Here is an 18,076-nt window from a genome sequence, read left to right on the forward strand (position 1 = left end):
CTACTGTGAAGACAGATACAAAATATTTGTTCAATGCCTCTGCCATTTCCTTGTTTCCCATTATTATTTCCCCAGTCTCATCCTCTAAGGGACCAACATTTACTTTAACTACTCTCTTCCTTTTTATATACTTGTAGAAGCTTTTAGTCAGTTTTTATATTTCTCGCTAGCTTACGCTCATAAGTTATTTTCTCCCTCTATTATTTTGTTAGTCATCCTTTGCTGGTTTCTAAAATTTTCCCAATCTTCTGGCCTACCACTAAACTTTGCAACATTGAATGCCTTTTCTTTCAATTTGATACCATCCTTAACTTTCTTGGTTAGCCATGGTTGGTTCATCCTTCTCTTCGAGTCTTTCTTTCTCACTGAAATATCTCTTTGTTGAGAGTCAGGAAATATCTCTTTAAATGTTTGCCACTGCTTTTCTACCATCTTACCTTCTAATCTATTTTCCCAGTCCACTTTAGCCAACTCTCTCCTCATACCTTTGTAATCGCCTTTATTGAAGTTTAATAATCTAGTTTCAGACCCAAGTTTCTCACCTTCAAACGTAATGTGGAATTCTATCATGTTATGATCACTCTTCCCTGGAGGATCCTTTACTATGAGATCATTAATTAATCCTGTTTCATTACACATTACCAGATCTAAAATAGCCTGTTGCCTGGTCGGTTCCACAACGTATTGTTCCAAGAAACTAGATAGAGAGACACTGTTCCCATTGGCGGAAGGGTTGAGAACCAGAGGACAAAGATTTAAGGTGATTGGCAAGAAAACTAAAGGTGACATGAGGGAAAACTTTTTACGCAGCCAGTGGTTAGGATCTGGAATGCACTGCCTGAAAGGGTGGTGGAGGCAGATTCAATCGTGGCTTTGAAAATGGAATTGGATAAGTACCTGAAGGAAAACAATTTGCAGGGCTACGGGGAAAGGGCAGGGGCGTGGGACTAGCTGAAGTGCTCTTGCAGAGAGCCGGCATGGGCTCGACGGGCTGAATGGCTTCCTTCTATGCTGTAACCATTCTATGATTCTATCTCCCTTCTGGTTCTTTTGCCAATTACCTTAAACGTGTGTCCTCTGATTACCGATCCTTCTGTCAGTGGAAAAAGTTTCTCCTTATTTACTCTATCAAAATCCTTCCTAATTTGGAACACTCCGATGTTGCAGAGTACAAATGTCTCCTGTTAATGGCCATTAATGGAGCATTGCTGGAGGAAAGAGCAGGAGTTTGAGAAGCCAGAAGCTCATGTTCCGATATTTCTTCTAAGATGCCGGTGATACTTTGCTCTGGACATGCTTTTTGTACACTTTCCTTTCTCCTCTTCCGGTTCGATTCCGAGCACCAAACTTGCGACAACAATTGCCATGCTCTGTCCCCGCTCTGCGGCCACATGTGGTAAGGCACGTTACCGCGGCAACACATGGCCGCTTTTTTTAAATGTCATATAAACAAACAGATAAATGTCAATTCGGCTGTCTCATTGAGCAGCCTGTCCTAGTTCTATTCCCTTCGCAGGAAGCAGGCGTTTGATACACTTACAGATGACTTGTTGCACCCTCCATAAACTTGAGCTCAACCAAAACGCCACTGCCCGTGTCCTAACTTGCATCAAGTCCCGTTCACCCATCACCCTTGTGCTCGCTGACCTACATTGGCTCCTGGTCCTGGAACACTTCAAATTTAAAATTCTCATCCGTGTGTTTAGATGCCTCTGTGACCTCACTCCTCCCTATCTCTGTAACCTCCTCCAGCCCTACAACCCTCCGAGATCTCTGCACTCCTCCAATTCTGGACTCTTGCACATCCCTGATTTTCATCGCTCCACCATTGGCGGCTGTGCCTTCAGCTGCTGAGGCCCTAAGCTCTGGAATTCCCACCCTAAACCTCTCCACCTTTCTGGCGCTCCTTAAAACCTACCTCTTTGACAAAGCTTTTGGTCACTTGTCCTAATATCTCCTTCTGTGGCTCGGTGTCAAATCTTGTTAGGTAACGTTCTGGTGAAGTGCCTTGGGACATTTTACTACGTTAAAGGCGCTATATAAATACAAGTTGTTGTTGTCAAAGCCTTTTCTTCTCCAGTCCGATGTCCAGCCAAATTAGACATAAATGACTGGAGTAGCTGGAGTCCTTGTCCAGGGCATATTTCAAGGCAACACAGACGAAAAGGGCCTGACTGCACCACTTCTAACGCCAGTGACAACTCCACAGATCAGTAAGAACGATGGGATTCGCATGGGGGGGGGGCGGGGAGGAGTTGGGGTGAAGTTACGACCGGCCATTCGGCCTGCTTTTGGGGTTTGGCTACCCCACGAACTTTGGCAATCCACAGGCGAACAGCAAATATCTGCTTCTTAACCTGTGCAGGCACGAGGAGTGGGCTCATTTTGCTCACAAAATAAAATGCATAGGAACAGGAGGCCATTCAGTCTCTTGAGCCCACTCTGCCATTCAATTAAATCATGGCTGATCTGTATCTCAACTCCACCTACCTGCCTTTGCTCCATATCCCTTAATACCCTTACCCAATAAAATCTCAGTTTTGAAATCCTCAATTGACCCCTAGCCTCAACAGCCTTTTGGGGAAGGTTCCAGATTTCCACTACCCTTTGCGTGAAGAAGTGCTTCCTGTTATCACCCCTAAACGGCCTGGCTCTAATTTTAACGTTATGCCCCTAGTTCTGGACTTCCCCACCAGAGGAAACAGTTTCTCTCTATCAACTTATCAACTTCTTTAATCATCTTAAACACCTCGATTAGATCATCCCTTAATCTTTTGGGTTGGGGGTAATATATTAGCAGCGATAGAGGATTGGCTAACTGACAGAAAACAGAGAGTTGGGATAAATGGGTAATTTTCAGGTTGGCAAACTGTAACCAGTGGGGTGCCGCAGGGATCAGTGCTGGGGCCTAAACTATTTACAATCTATATTAATGACTTGGATGAAGGGACTGAGTGCAATGTGGCCAAATTTGCTGATGATACAAAGATAGGTGGGAAAGCAAATTGTGTGGAGGATGCAAAGAATCTCTAAAGGGATAATAGATAGGCTAAGTGAGTGGGCAAAAATCTGGCAGATGGAGTTTAATGTGGGAAAATGCAAGGTTATCCACTTTGGTATGAAACATAAAAAAGCAAATTATTATTTGAATGGGAGAGATTACAAAATGCTGAGGTACAGAGGCATCGGGGGGTCCTTGTACATGAATCACAAAAAGTTAGCATGCAGGTACAGCAAGTAATTAGGAAGGCAAATGGAATGTTGGCCTTTATTGCAAAAGGAATGGAGTATAAAAAGCAGGGAAGTCCTGTTACAACTGTACAGGGCGTTGGTGAGACCACACCAGGAGTACTGCATACAGTTTTGGTCTCCTTATTTAAGGAAGGATATACTTGCATTGGAGGCAGTTCAGAGAAGATTCACGAGGTTGATTCCGGAAATGAAGGGGTTGTCTTATGAAGGAAGGTTGAGCCTATACTCATTGGAGTTTAGAACAATGAGAGGGTATCTTATTGAAACATAAGATTCTGAAGGGGATTGACAGGGTAGATGCAGAGAGGATGTTACCTTTCATGGGGGAATCTAGAACTAGGGGGCATAATTTCAGAATAAGGGGGCACCCTTTTAAATCGGAAATGAGGAGGAATTTCTTCTCTCAGAGGGTCGTGAATCTTTGGAATTCTCTTCCCCAGAGCGCTGTGGAGGCTGGGTAATTGAGTATATTTAAGGTGGAGCTAGACAGATTTTTGAAAGGTAAGGGAGTCAAGGGTTATGGGGAGCGGGCAGGGAAGTGGAGTTGAGGCCAAGATCAGATCAGCCATGATCTTATTGAATGGCGGAGCAGGCTCGAGGGGCCAAATGACCTGCTCCTGCTCCTACATCTTATGTTCTTATGTTCTATACACAAGGGAATACAAGCGTAGTCTATGTAACCAGTCCTCATAATTCAAAATTCTAACAGGACTAGACAGACTAGATGCAGGAAGGATGTTCCTGATGGCGGGGGAGTCCAGAACCAGGGGTCACAGTCTAAAGATAAGGGGTAAGCCATTTAGGACAGAGGTGAGGAGGAATTTCTTCACCCAGAGAGTGGTGAACCTGTGGAATTTTCTACCACAGAAGGCAGTTGAGGCCAATTCATTAAATATATTCAAGAAGGAGTTAGATATATTTCTTAAGGCTAAAGGGATCAAGGGATATGGGGAGAAAGCAGGGACAGGGTACTGAATTTGGATGATCAGCCATGATCTCATTGAATGGCGGGGCAGGCTCGAGGGGCCGAATGGCCTACTCCTTCTACTATCTTCTATGTTTCTCTATGTTTTTATCCCTTTAGGCCCCAGTATCATCCTGGTGAAGCTGCGCTGCCCCCGCTCCTGAGGTTCAGTGCCCAAATCCTGTTCAGTTTTCGACTGAGCAAGATTGTCAGCCCTAAGTTCGACTTCAACTATATTTAAACCAGCATAGTTCAATCTGGGAGACAGAGGATCGGAAGAAAGATAGAAATCTGCGCTCAGTTGCTATGGAAACCCAAGGCCTACCTCTTGTGCACCAGCTGTGTTGCTCCATCCCGATGACAATGACTTGGTTTCAAAATGGATGCATGCAGCCTTGTTGTGCCCTGCCCTTAGTCAAGCTCACTTCAAATTATAAACACAAGGAAAACATATTTGCAGTCAATTGATTTTTAGCGAGCCTGCACTGTGGGAGTCCGTGCTGCATTGCCTAACTTTGTCCAATTATTTCCCTATCAAATGATTTCTGAAATTGAGCGTAGAACACAAAATGGCAGTGAGCAGAGCAATGTCTAAATTACCCTATTACCAGGCACAACAGGACACGCTTTATCAAAGATTTAAGTGGCTATTTCATGTAAAACTAGTCCAAACAAATTGCAGGCCATGGCTTTCGCTGTTCTCTAATTTTACAGTCCTATTTCCTGACAGACAGAAAAAGATATGACTTTAACAAAAAGACCCACTGCCTTCTGAGATTGACTCCTCCCCCAAACTTCGTTTCTCCTTTCTTGAAGGTGCTCGGACTCTTCATGTGCGGGCCGAGGCAGTGAGAGTGGCACAGCCACCCCCTCCAAAGCTTGCTCACCCAACACGCACGCAGACACATGGATGCACACAGACGCATGCATGCGGACACACACGCACGCAGATGCAGGCACAAAAGCAAGCAGATACACACTAACACAGACACGCATGCAAATACACGCTCGCCCATGCACACACACCTTCCAGTGGGGGGGGGGGGGGACACTTGATCGTGAATGTGGCTGATTTTTCCATTGTCTAGTTCCCACTGCTGCTCTGGCTTGGATCTGTTGTTAACTCTGCACAGCTCATCCGTAACACTTCACTGTGCCCCACACATAGTGTAGCTACTGTAGTGCAGTCACTACTGTAAGGCAGACTAGGAATCAAAGCTGGAAAGCTGGGTGTCTGTCTCAGCACCACACCAGCTGGTGTTCATACGCTCCCTCTGCCGGCACAGTTTGTGCTCCATCAGTACAGACCACCCATCACCAGGCCAGGTACAGCACACGTTAGATACAGAGTAAAGCTCCTTCTACGCTGTCCCATCAAACACTCCCAGGGCAGGTACAGCACGGGTTAGATACAGAGTAAAGCTCCCTTCCCACTCCAGAGACTTGAGCACATAATCTAGGCTGACACTCCAGTGCAGTGCTGAGGGAGTGCTGCACTGTTGAATGTGCTGTCTTTCAGGTGAGACGATAAACTGAGGCCCCGTCTGCTCTCAAGTGGACGTAAAAGGTCCCATGGCACTATTTCGAAGAAGAGCAGGGAAGGTATCCCTGGTGTCCTGGCCAATATTTCTCACTCAATCAACATAGCAAAAAAAATTATCTGGTCATTATCACATTTCTGTTTGTGGGAGCTTGCTGTGCGCAACTGGCTGCCATGTTTCCTGCATTACAACAGTGACTACACTTCAAAAGTACTTCATTGGATGTAAAGTGCTTTGGGACATCCTGAGGTCGTGAAAGGCGTCATATAAATGCAAGTCTTTCTTTTTCTACACTGTCCCATCAAACACTCCCAGGGCAGGTACAGCATGCATTAGATACAGAGTAAAGCTCCCTTTACACTGTCCCATCAAACACTCCCAGGGTAGGTACAGCACAGGTTAGATGCAGAATAAAGCTCCCTCTACACTGCCCCATCAATCACTCCCAGTGCAGGTACAGCACGGGTTAGATACAGAGTAAAGCTCCCTCTACACTGTCCCAGAGAACGCCTCCTACTGCAGCAATGTGACATTGTTCCATTTCTCTTACCCGCTCTCCTCAGGTCTCTCAGAGGCTGCTAGTAGCAAGGTAAATGGGGGGTAGTTTCAGTTATGCCCGTGAGTAATTGTTGTGAGACTCGTCAAGCTCTGGCGTAAGATCCTCACAATCAGCAGAATGAAGAAACCTTCATCCCATCGATCTTGGTTGGATTCGACCCCAGGTCACAGAGGACAAAGGCACTGCGCTACCCAATCCCAAAATCATGTTCTTAGCAGCTGACCCGGTTGGCCAAGCGGTAAAGCAGCAGTCATGTGACTCAATGGTCGCAGGTCAGAGAATCAAGCCACAGGACTGCTGGTCATTCAGACCCCACCCACCCGGTACATTGGCGGGGGGGGGGGGGTGGAATTAGATGGCTGAGAGTGGCGAAGGGGGCATATTGAGAGTGCTATCAAACCTCCCCCAGTGCTGGTCCTCACTGGACCATGGGCACTGTGTCCAACAGAACCTCCCACCTCCAGCTGAGACAGACGTATGTGGCGACTGACAGCAGCTTCCGCAGAAAGACAAGGAAATCAAAATAAAAAATATGTAAAGTTTAAATAGTAAAAATTAGTACTTGTTCTTACATTAAGCAGAAATAGAGGTGGAAGTGAATCTGTACTACACACCGAATTTCCTGGACTAGCATCCACGTACGTCTCTGTCTTTGGTTCCACAGCCAGTTCCGCTTCTAGAATCTTTTCCACTGGCATGTCGTCATTGATACTGCTGCTGGGCTCCAGCTCATTGTCACTTCTCTCCTTCCCCCGCTGCCTCTCCTCTTGCACGGCTGAAAGAGAATCGAAACTTGCATTGAAAAGCAGCACTCTGGCCGAAAAACACAACATTTTACACCGCGTAATCGGACGTCGCCCTTGGTGCTGAGGTCGTGGGACCAGCACAGCCTGCAAATGCATTCCACTACCTCGCCCATGCTGCCATTCTTGGCACGTGAGCCTAGGCAGTGAGGGGTCGACAGGACTGTTCCACCGAGGGCAGAGGAATCTCAGCCAAGCCCGATTCTGTCCTCACCCAATGCCCACACGCATGCACTTTCCAGCAGGGGTGACACTGGATAAGCTGTCATGTGAGGGAACCCTGGCTGATTTCCCTGCTCCTGAGCTATCCCGAGCGCTGGTGGTCTCTCTCCGCTCCACGTGGCTGCTCCCAACTCTCACCATTAGCTGCTGCTGGTCTCTTCCCGCAACTGAATGTCCCTTCGCAACTTTCTGCTTCCATCTACACTACTTACTGTGCCGCATAGGTTAGATACAGAGTAAAGCTCCCTCTAAACTGTTCCATCAAACACCAGGGCAGGTACAACAGGTGTTAGATACAGAGTAAAGCTCCCTCTACACTGTCCCATCAAACACTCCCAGGGCAGGTACAGCAGGTGTTAGATACAGAGTAAAGCTCCCTCTACACTGTCCCATCAAACACTCCCAGGGCAGGTACAGCACGGGTTAGATACAGAGTAAAGCTCCCTCTACACTGACCCATCAAACAATCCCAGGGCAGGTACAGCACGGGTTAGATACAGAGTAAAGCTCCCTCTACACTGTCCCATCAAACACTCCCAGGGCAGGTACAGCACGGGTTAGATACAGAGTAAAGCTCCCTCTACACTGACCCATCAAACAATCCCAGGGCAGGTACAGCACGGGTTAGATACAGAGTAAAGCTCCCTCTACACTGACCCATCAAACACTCCCAGCGCAGATAAAGCACGGGCTAGATAAAGCAACTACTTGTATTTATATAGTGCCTATAACGTAGTAGAACGTCCCAAGGCGCTTCACGGGAGTATTAAAAGACAAAAAATTTGACACCGAGCCACAGAAGGAGAAATTAGGGCAGGTGACCAAAAGCTTGGTCAAAGAGGTAGGTTTTAAGGAGCGTCTTAAAGGAGGAAAGTGAGGTAGCGAGGCGGACAGGTTTAGGCAGGGAATTCCAGAGCTTAGAGCCTAGACAACAGAAGGCACGGCCACCAATGGTTGAGCAATTATAATCAGGGATGCTCAAGAGGGCAGAATTAGAGGAGCGCCGATATCTTGGGGGTTGTGGCGCTGAAGGAGATTACAGAGATAGGGAGGGGCGAGGCCATGGAGGGATTTGAAAACAAGGATGAGAATTTTGAAATCGAGGTGTTGCTTAACTAGGAGCCAATGTAGGTCAGCGAGCACGGGGGAGATGGGCGAATGGGGCTTAGTGCAAGTTAGGACACGGGCAGCCGAGTTTTGGATCACCTCAAGGTTACGTAGGGTAGAATGTGGAGGCCAGCCAGGAGTGCGTTGGAATAGTCAAGTCTAGAGGTAACAAAGGCGTGGATGAGGGTTTCAGCAGCGGATGAGCTGAGGCAAGAGCGGAGACGGACGATGTTACGGAGGTGGAAATAGGCGGTCTTAGTTATGCTGTGGATGTGTGGTCGGAAGCGCATTTCTGGGTCAAATATGACACCAAGGTTGCGAACAGTGTGGTTCAGCCTCAGACAGATGTTAGGGAGAGGGATGGAGTGAGTGCCTAGGGAACAGAGTTTGTGGTGGGAACCGAAAACAATGGCTTCGGTCTTCCCAATATTTAATTGGAAAAAATTTCTGCTCATCCAGAACTGTAGGTTGGACAAGCAGTCTGACAATTTAGACACAGTGGAGGGGTCGAGAGAAGAGGCCGTGACGTAGAGCTGGGTGTCGTAAGCGTACATGCGAAAACTGGTGCTGTGTTTTCGGATGATGTCGCCAAGGGGCAGCATGTAGATGAGAATTAGGAGGGGGCCAAGGATAGATCCTTGGGGGACACCAGAGGTAACGATGCGGGAGCTGGAACAGAAGCCGTTGCAGGTGATTCTCTGGTTACGATTAGATAGATAAGAATGGAACCAGGTGAGTGCAGTCCCACCCAGCTGGATGACATTGGAGAAGGATGGAGTCAGCCGTGTCAAAGGCTGCAGACAAGTCAAGAAGGACGAGGAGGGAGAGTTTACTTTTGTCACAGTCACAAAAAATGTCATTTGTGACTTTGATGAGAGCCATTTCGGTACTGTGGCAAAGGTGGAAACCTAATTGGAGGGATTCAAACATGGAATTGCGAGAAAGATGGGTGCGGATATGGGAGGCGACAACACGTTCAAGGACTTTGGAGAGGAAAGGGAGGTTGGAGATGGGGCGGTAGTTCGCAAGGACAGAGGGGTCAAGGTTTTTTTTTTTTTTTTTGAGAGGGGTGATGACGGCAGAGTTGAAGGAGAGGGGGACAGTACCTGAGGAGAGAGAACCGTTAACAATGTCAGCTTACATGGGAGCCAGAAAAGGAAGTTAGGTGGTTGGCAGTTTGGTGGGAATAGGGTCGAGGGAGCAGGAATTGGGTCTCATGGATAAGATGAGCACGGAGAGGTTATGAGGGGAGATTGGAGAGAAACGAGAGAATGATGAGAGTTCAGGGCTAGGGCAGGGGGGAACCTTAGAGGAAGTTTGGCCCGGTGGGCTAGGGGAAGGAAGGGAAGCTGAATGGATGGCTTCAATCTTAGAGACAAAGAAGTCCATGAGCTCTTCACACTTGTTGTCGGAGGCGAGGGTGGAGGAGACAGGGGAGAGGGGTTTAAGAAGACAGTTAGCAGTAGAGAATAGGAGCCGGGGTTTATCTTTGCATTCCAGAATGATTCTGGAATAGTGAGCAATTTTGGCAGACGAGAGCAGGACCCGATAATGCTTTATGTGGTCCAGCCAGATCTGGCAGTGAATGGCTAAACCAGTTGTCCGCCATATCTGTTCAAGTCTGCGTCCCTTGGACTTAAGGGAGCGAAGATGAGGGCCATACAGGGGGAATGACCAGGGTGAGAGAGTAATTGTTTTAATAGGGACTAGGGCATCAAAGGTGGTGGTGAGGGTGTGGTTGAGCAGATCAGTAGCTGCAGAAATGTCGTGGTGAATGGAGGGCCAAAGGCTGGACAGTTGGGATTTCATAAGTGCAGTTGTAAGAGAGTTGGGAGAGAGCTTTTTCCAGGGGCAGACACTGAAGGAAGTAGGGGTGGGGGAGGGGAAGGAGGATGTGGGTGGAGAGCGATAGGAGGAAGTGGTTAGAGATGGCCTTATCTGTGATTGACACGATGGGAGTAGCGAGGCCACGAGAGATGGCAAGGTCGAGGGGGTGGCTGTGAATATGGGTTAGAGAATTTTCATGGAGGAAGAGATTAAGGAGGCTAGTGAACTCAGAGGAGAGAGGGTTGATGAATTGAGATGGAGGTTGAAATCACTGAGGATGAGAAGTCGATCGGTGCAGAGGCTGAGGGAGGAGAGCAGTGAAGATATCTCGGTAATAACATTTTTATGGTACTGGGGTGGGCGGTAGAGAACAAGAATTTTAATTGGGAGGTAAGATGGGTTGAATAAGGCGAGATGCTTAAAGGGGAAAAGAGTGCCAGAGGAGTAGGGGGACAGACCAAGGTATGATTTGGTGATGAGATGGTGGTCTGAGCGGGGCAAGTGGTGGAAGGTATAGCCAGGCGGGGAGGCTATGCCTTAATACAGATTAAAACTCCCTCTACACTTTCCCATAAAGCACTTCCAGAGCAGGTATAAGCACTGGTTAGATACAGAGTAAAGCTCCCTCTACACTTTCCCATCAAACACTCCCAGGGCAGGTATAAGCACGGGTTAGATACAGAGTAAAGCTCCCTCTACACTGCGCCAACACTGTACCTCAGCCTCAAACACAGAAGAGAGCCCCCTGCACACAGAAGGTGATGTTTCCCAGTTTCCCACAGCAGCCGTCCTGCAGGCTCTCCGAGTTAGACTGCCAATGTACTGGGAAAGTATGGGAGGTTGCGGGCAATCTGAGAATTGTCAGTGTCGGGTCATGGGTCCAAAATGCAAACCGCCCCGAATTGGACCCCAAACTATCTCTGTAATGATCAATGTCAGCCAGTGCGCTGCGTGTTGAGAGAGGGTGAAGAGGCCGGGACCTACCTTCTCTTTTCATTCCCGTGGCCAAGCACTTCTGATAGCGGCAGTACTGGCAGCGGTTGCGCTGGCGCTTGTCAATGATGCAGTCCTTGGTGTCCCGGCACGTGTACGTGAGGTCCTTGCGCACCGTCCGTTTAAAGAACCCTTTGCAGCCCTCACAGCTGTACACCCCGTAATGCTTTCCTGGAAAGAGAGAGAAGGTTAGAGCCAGCTGCAGTGAGGAGGAGGCGAGCACTCAGAGACCGCCCAACAGCGTGAAGCCTCAAAAGGCATTACATAGAATTACACAGAGTCTATAGCACAGAAATAGGCCATTCAGCTCAACCAATCCATGCTCCACAAGAGCCTCCTCCCACCCTTCTTCATCTCATCCTATCAGCATGTCCTTCTATTGCTTTCTCCCTCATGTACTTATCTAGCTTGTCCTGGCCAATATTTATCACTCAATCAATATCACTAAAAACAGATTATCTGGTCTTTATCACATTGCTATTTGTGGGAGCTTGCTGTGCGCAAATTGGCTGCCACATTTCCTACATTACAACAGTGACCACACTTCAAAAAGTACTTCATTGGCTGTAAAGCATTTTGGGACGTCCGGTGGTCATGAAAGGCGCTATATAAATGCAAGTCTTTCTTTCTTTCTTCCCCTTAAATGTATCTATGCTATTCGCCTCAAGTACTTCCTGTTGTAGTAAGTTTCATATTCTCACCACTCTCTGGGTAAAGACATTTCTCAAATTCTTTATTGGATTTATTAGTGACTATCTTATATTTATGACCCCTAGTTTTAGACTCCCTCACATGTGGAAACATCTTCTCCACCTCGACCCTATCAAACCCTTTCATAATTTTAAAGACATTGGCCCAGAAATTCGGGTCTGGGGCTTCCCGCGGGTGCAAGCCCCCGACCTGCACTTACCTAGCGCCCCGGCCGTTGAACTGTGGGCCCGCGTGGAATTCCGATCCGGGGCCTGCTCCAGCTGCTGGCGCGCAGTGCTTGCGTATCCCAGGGGCGCAGTTAGTTCGATGCGTCCCCTGGGATCACATGGGCCATGGAGAGCCAATCGGAGCAGGGAATGCTCCATTCATAAGATTGACAGGAAGAGCTGTCAAAACTTATAAATACTACGGCCCCAAAACAGCACTAAATCTTCAAATAAATTTTTAAAAAACCATCACATTTTTTAAATAAACTATAAATTACATGAAATAACTATTTTAAACAATAATTTAAATTTTTGAAAAAAATAATTTTATTTTCTAACGGGGCTAAAAATAAACTTACCTTGCTTTAAAGTATTTAAAAATAATAAACCTGTGGAAAAATTTTTTTAATTTTAATTAATTCACCACTTACCTTGTAAAAAGCAGGCCTTACGCCTGCTTTTTACATGTCTAACTTCTGGAGACTTACCTTCCCGGGAAAACCTGTAAAAAAAACTAAGTTCAATGCGCACGCGCTGCCTCTCCTGCGCACGCGTTCGAACTCTGAACCCCTTCATTCAGGGGAACGGAAGTGCCGGTTTCCCGCGCATGCGCAGTGCATGCAGCAAACCGGCACTTCAATTGGGCTTATGGGTGAGTACCCCGTGCGTACTCACCCGTGGAGTCCCGAATTTCTGGGCCATTAACAGGTCACCCCTCAGCCTTCTCTTTTCTAGAGAAAAGAGCTCCAGCCTGTTCAATCTTTCCTGAAAGGTATAACCTCTCAGTTCTGGTATCATCCTTGTAAATCTCTTTTGCACCTTCTCTGGTGCCTCTATATCCTTTTCATAATATGGAGATCAGTCAGAACTGTGCACAGTACTTGCCAGTGTGGTCTAACCAAGGTCCGATACAAGTTTGACTTGCACTAGGCCCAATAGCTCCACCCACTCCCCCAGGGCCTGGTGATAAGCTTTGTATCTTGTTGGGCTGCGTATAATCGGGTCTTGACAGGGGGAAGGGGGGTTCTACGAATGAAGTTTAAATCCCTGTCCTCATTAATTTGAAGATAGCTCGTGTGGCTGATACACTGGTGTTCTGATTTAGGATTTAAGCACTAAGAATGGCCCTTTCCAAACCACCAGGTCTCCAAAGAACATTCAAACAGGGCAAACCAGCAAGTAAAACAAGACAGAACAAATGGAATCGGACACATTCCCAGGCCACAGAGCCTTCTCCTCCTTGCCACATTTTGCATGCTTCCCTCCCCCTCTGCTAGTCTGCTGTTGCCATTTACATCTCCTCTAGACCCATCTTTTGTTTCTTTACTTGTCCCATTATGTTGTGTATGTACCTTTAAGAGAATAACTGGTCTCAGACTGCAGTACCAGCAGTGACCACCCCTGTATAAAAGGCGCTAGAGAGCCTCTGTTTGTTAGTTTTCACTATTGACTTCCACCAGTAAAGACTTGTTTGTTTTCACTCCTGCTGGTCCGTGTCTCAATCATTCACGGACTTAACACTGGCGACGAGTAAGAAACGAACTTACCTGCAACTCGGCAGCACCTCAGACGACGTTGTTGAAGGTCGGAGCCAGAAGAAAGAAAAAAAAGAGTCCAAAGAAACTCGAGAAACGGGCGTCGACCGTCAATCATCGGTTTGAAAACTTGCAGGAGAGACTGTCAAGAGCCAGGTTCGGTTCACCAGTCTGTGGTTTCCCAGCTAGTCGGGCTGGTGGCAGGTAGTGCTCTGATCCTTCCTGGGCTGCGGCGGGCTGAAGCTCGATCGGGTGGCTTTTCAACGGGGCCGGGCAGCGAGTCGGGAGGCAAAGAGAGAGAGAGAGGGTGGAGCACACAGGGTGCTTCGAAGCCGGGCAGCATTCGGACCTAAGAAGAGGGAGGGAAGTGTCCCAGAGGGTCCGCTCCACGACGGGAAAATAATAAAAGAAAAAGAATCAATATTTAACGCGCAAGAAACCGTGGAAAGCAGCGCTAACAACAGCGGGGAAGAAGGCAAAGCGCGGGAGGCCCCATTTTGTTAAATCGGGGAAGAAGGCAAAGCGCGGGAGACGTCATTTTAGATTTGCAAGATGCCGAAGACTGGCTGTATCACTGCTTTTGATAATACATTAGAGGACTGGACCACGTATGTGGAAAGAGTCAAGGTATATTTCGAGGAAAACGAAATAGCGGAGGGGAAAAAGGCATCGATATTGCTAAACTTAATGGGAGCTAGAACATACGGCCTATTGCGGGATCTGATTACTCCAGCCAAACCGAAGGCGAAGAGTTTTAACGAAATTGTTGCTGTCCTACAGGAACACTTAAACCCTGCACCGCTGTTGATAGCAGAAAGATTTAAATTCCACAGGAGAACTCAGCACAAAGATGAGAGCAATGCTGAGTATCTTACGGAACTACGCAAGCTACCAAAGCACTGCCAGTTCGGAGCAGGACTGGCAGATACCCTACGGGACAAATTTGTCTGTGGACTCCTGAGTGAAGGAACACAGAAGAAGTTACTCTCAGAAAAAGAGCTGACGTTAGATAAGGCTTTCAGCGTGGCAGTATCGTATGAAGCAGCAGCCAGGGGAGCTGCAGAAATTCAACAAAAACCACAGGAATACGGCACCCACGAAATGACACGGGGATTTGCAAAATGTTATCGCTGCGGCAGAACTAACCATGACCAGAAGGACTGCTGGTCCAAAGACAAAATATGCAGACAATGCGGGAAGATTGGACACATTGCACGAGTTTGCAGGTCTGGGAAGAAGACCAGCGACAACAAAAAGGCTACTAAGGAACCGTACAAGAAAGTGCAAAAGATGACGGACAGTAGTTCCGAAGACCAGATGAGCGATAGTGAATCCGAGAACAGGAGACTAAGCTGTCTCAAACTTCACAATGTAATCGCAAAAGAGGATCACCGAACCATTTGGGTCACCCTCACGATAGCAGGGTCCCAAGTTAAAATGGAATTGGATACAGGATCAGCGCTAACCGTCATGAACCGACGAGACTACGAGCGGCTATTTTCACACATACCCTTGAGAGAGACATCCATCGTCTTGACGACGTATACGGGGCAAAAAGTATACCCCAGAGGAAAAATAAGGGTGCCTGTCGAATACAATGGCAAGAAAATACAGAAATTGTATCTCTACATACTGCCAAATGGTGGACCACCGTTATTGGGACGGGAATGGATCAGGAAGATAAACTTGGATTGGCATTCCATTCATGCAATGACGGTGGACGGTAAAAAAGATGAAGACGTCACTCCTGGACGATTGTCAACAATCTTAGCTAACGCCAAAGAGGTATTTCAACAAGAACTGGGCACGCTTAAAGGCGTAACCGCCTCGATAAAATAGAAGAGAATGCAGTTCCCAAGTTTTTCAAAGCAAGGCCGGTACCATATGCAATTCGTCCAGCCGTCGAGGCAGAGCTGGAGAATCTGGAGAAGGCGGGCGTGTTGTCTAAGGTCGACTGGAGCGAGTGGGCGACACCCATCGTTCCTGTCATGAAGAAAACGTTAAGCAATAAGTCCGGAGAGCCAAGGAAGATTCGCATCTGTGGGGATTTCAAGGTGACGGTGAACCCTGTCCTTCACACAGTACAATATTCTCTTCCAAAGATAGAAGACATCTTCGCCTCACTGTCTGGAGGGAAGCGTTTTACAAAAATTGACCTAGCACAAGCATATTTGCAGATGGAGGTTGAAGAGTCCTCTAGGAAGTATCTCACGATAAACACTCACAAAGGTCTTTACCAGTATCATCGATTGGTATTCGGAGTAGCATCGGCTCCGGCGATATGGCAAAGAGCGATGGAACAAGTCCTGCAAGGGATTCCGGGGACTCAGTGTTACTTGGACGACATCCTTGTAACAGGTGAAGATGACAGTGAACACCTTAACAACCTAGAACAGGTGCTCACTAGACTACGGGAACATGGGCTGCGAGCCAACCGCCCCAAGTGCGAATTTTTTAAGAAACAGATATCGTATTGTGGCCACGTGATTGATGAAGAGGGGTTACATAAGTCCCCTGACAAAATTGAAGCGGTTGTTAAGGCCCCAGCGCCTGAAAATGTGTCGCAACTGAGGTCATTCCTCGGATTGGTGAATTACTATCATAAGTTTTTGCCGAATTTGTCGACAATTTTGCACCCACTGAACGCCCTGCTACGAACGGGGTAGCATGGAAATGGAGCGATGATTGTAAGCATGCTTTTCAGAAGAGTAAGGACTTAATCACTTCAAGGGAAGTATTGGTTCACTACAACCCAGCACTGCCGATCAGACTGGCGTGTGATGCGTCTCCCTACGGCATTGGGGCGGTACTGTCACATAAGTTCCTTGATGGGTTAGAGAGGCCGATAACTTTTGCGTCACGCTCGTTAACTTCTGTCGAGCGTAACTACGCTCAGATTGACAGAGAGGCCCTCAGCCTAGTGTGGGGGGGTGAAGAAGTTCAATCACTACCTGCACGGTCAAAAATTTACTCTACTAACCGATCATCAACCTCTTGTCTCCATTTTCAACCCTCAGAAGGGCGTACCGATAATGACGGCACAACGGCTGCAGAGATGGTCCCTTTCCCTAGGGGCACACCAATATGACATCGAGTACAAAGGAACTAAACAGCATGGAAATGCTGATGGATTGTCACGCCTACCGTTGCCGACGGTGGAAGAAGACCTTGCAGTGGATCCAATGGAGTTATTCCACTCGACCATAGTCGAATGTCTCCCTGTGACGAATGCAAACATAGAAAACGAAACACGGAATGACCCGACACTATCACGGGTCTATGATTTAACGGTGAAGGGATGGCTAGCACATGGCGAACCACTGCTGCCAGCATTCTCGCCGAGAAGAGAACAGCTGTCAGTGTGCAGAGGGACCTTGATGTGTGGATCCAGAGTAGTAATTCCACCTAAGTTGACGGATAGAGTACTCAATGAGCTTCATGAGGGTCATCTGGGTGGGGTAAAAATGAAGAGCTTAGCCAGAGCGTTTGTGTGGTGGCCGGGAATCGATAGAGAAATCGAAGAGATGACCAAGAGCTGTGCAGGATGCCAGAAGGTCCAAAACGCCCCACCACAAGCTCCTCTGCATCCATGGGAGTGGCCCTCATCTCCATGGCAATGGGTGCACATTGATTTTGCTGGTCCCTTCATGGACTCGATGTTTTTAATTGCGGTGGATGCACATTCAAAGTGGCCAGAGGAAATAAAAATGTCCTCAACCACCACGGAAAAAACTATCACAGTTTTGCGAACCATATTCGCCAGGAATGGGCTGCCTGAACAGATTTGCTCTGACAATGGACCACAGTTTGTGTCTGAAGAGTTCCGGAGGTTCTTAAAGAACAATGGCGTTAAGCATTACACATCTGCCCCATATCATCCAGCCACAAATGGATTGGCCGAGAGGTTTGTCCAAACTTTCAAGAAGGCTATCAAGGCAATGTGTAATGAAGATATACCCCTACAACACAAGGTGGACAACTTCTTGTTTGCCTACCGGAATGCGACACATGCGGTTACCAACCAAACTCCAGCCATGATGTTTTTCAATCGAAGACTACGATGCCGCTTGGATTTGGTTAAGCCAAACGTCCGAAGAGATGTGGAGAACAGGCAGTTTCAGAATATGAATGAAAGGCCGACCAGGAGTTTTAAGATAGGTCAACCAGTTTTGGCCCGGGACTACCGCACTGAGAAATGGCAGCCAGGAAAGATTTGTACACGACAAGGACCTCTCATGTATACCGTGGACGTTGGGGAGAGCATTGTAAGACGCCATGCTGACCAGATTCTAGAGTCACTGGAAAACGTCAACTCCACACCACGATCTGATACACCTGGTAATGAAATTGACGTTC

At 47.5% G+C, this 18,076-nt stretch overlaps 1 protein-coding gene across 4 annotated transcripts in view; it reads right to left on the reverse strand.

The window, feature by feature from the left end:
* LOC147121722 (retinoic acid receptor RXR-gamma-A-like) overlaps positions 1-18,076 on the reverse strand; it is a 387,129-nt gene that overhangs the window by 68,137 nt on the left and 300,916 nt on the right. For 3 of the 4 annotated variants that reach the window (XM_085982169.1, XM_085982172.1, XM_085982170.1), the window contains exons 4-5: positions 11,260-11,439; positions 6,889-7,091 (exon numbers count right to left, since the gene is read on the reverse strand). In XM_085982169.1, coding sequence (XP_085838295.1) covers positions 6,889-7,091; positions 11,260-11,439 — 383 coding nt within the window. The remainder of the gene's footprint in view (positions 1-6,888; positions 7,092-11,259; positions 11,440-18,076) is intronic. The other variant, XM_085982171.1, reaches the window with a different exon arrangement.

The sequence above is a fragment of the Somniosus microcephalus genome, chromosome 3 (assembly GCF_052327205.1).
Source record: "Somniosus microcephalus isolate GS21.2 chromosome 3, FLI_Smic_1.0, whole genome shotgun sequence".
In the NCBI taxonomy this organism is placed as follows: Eukaryota; Metazoa; Chordata; class Chondrichthyes; order Squaliformes; family Somniosidae; genus Somniosus; species Somniosus microcephalus.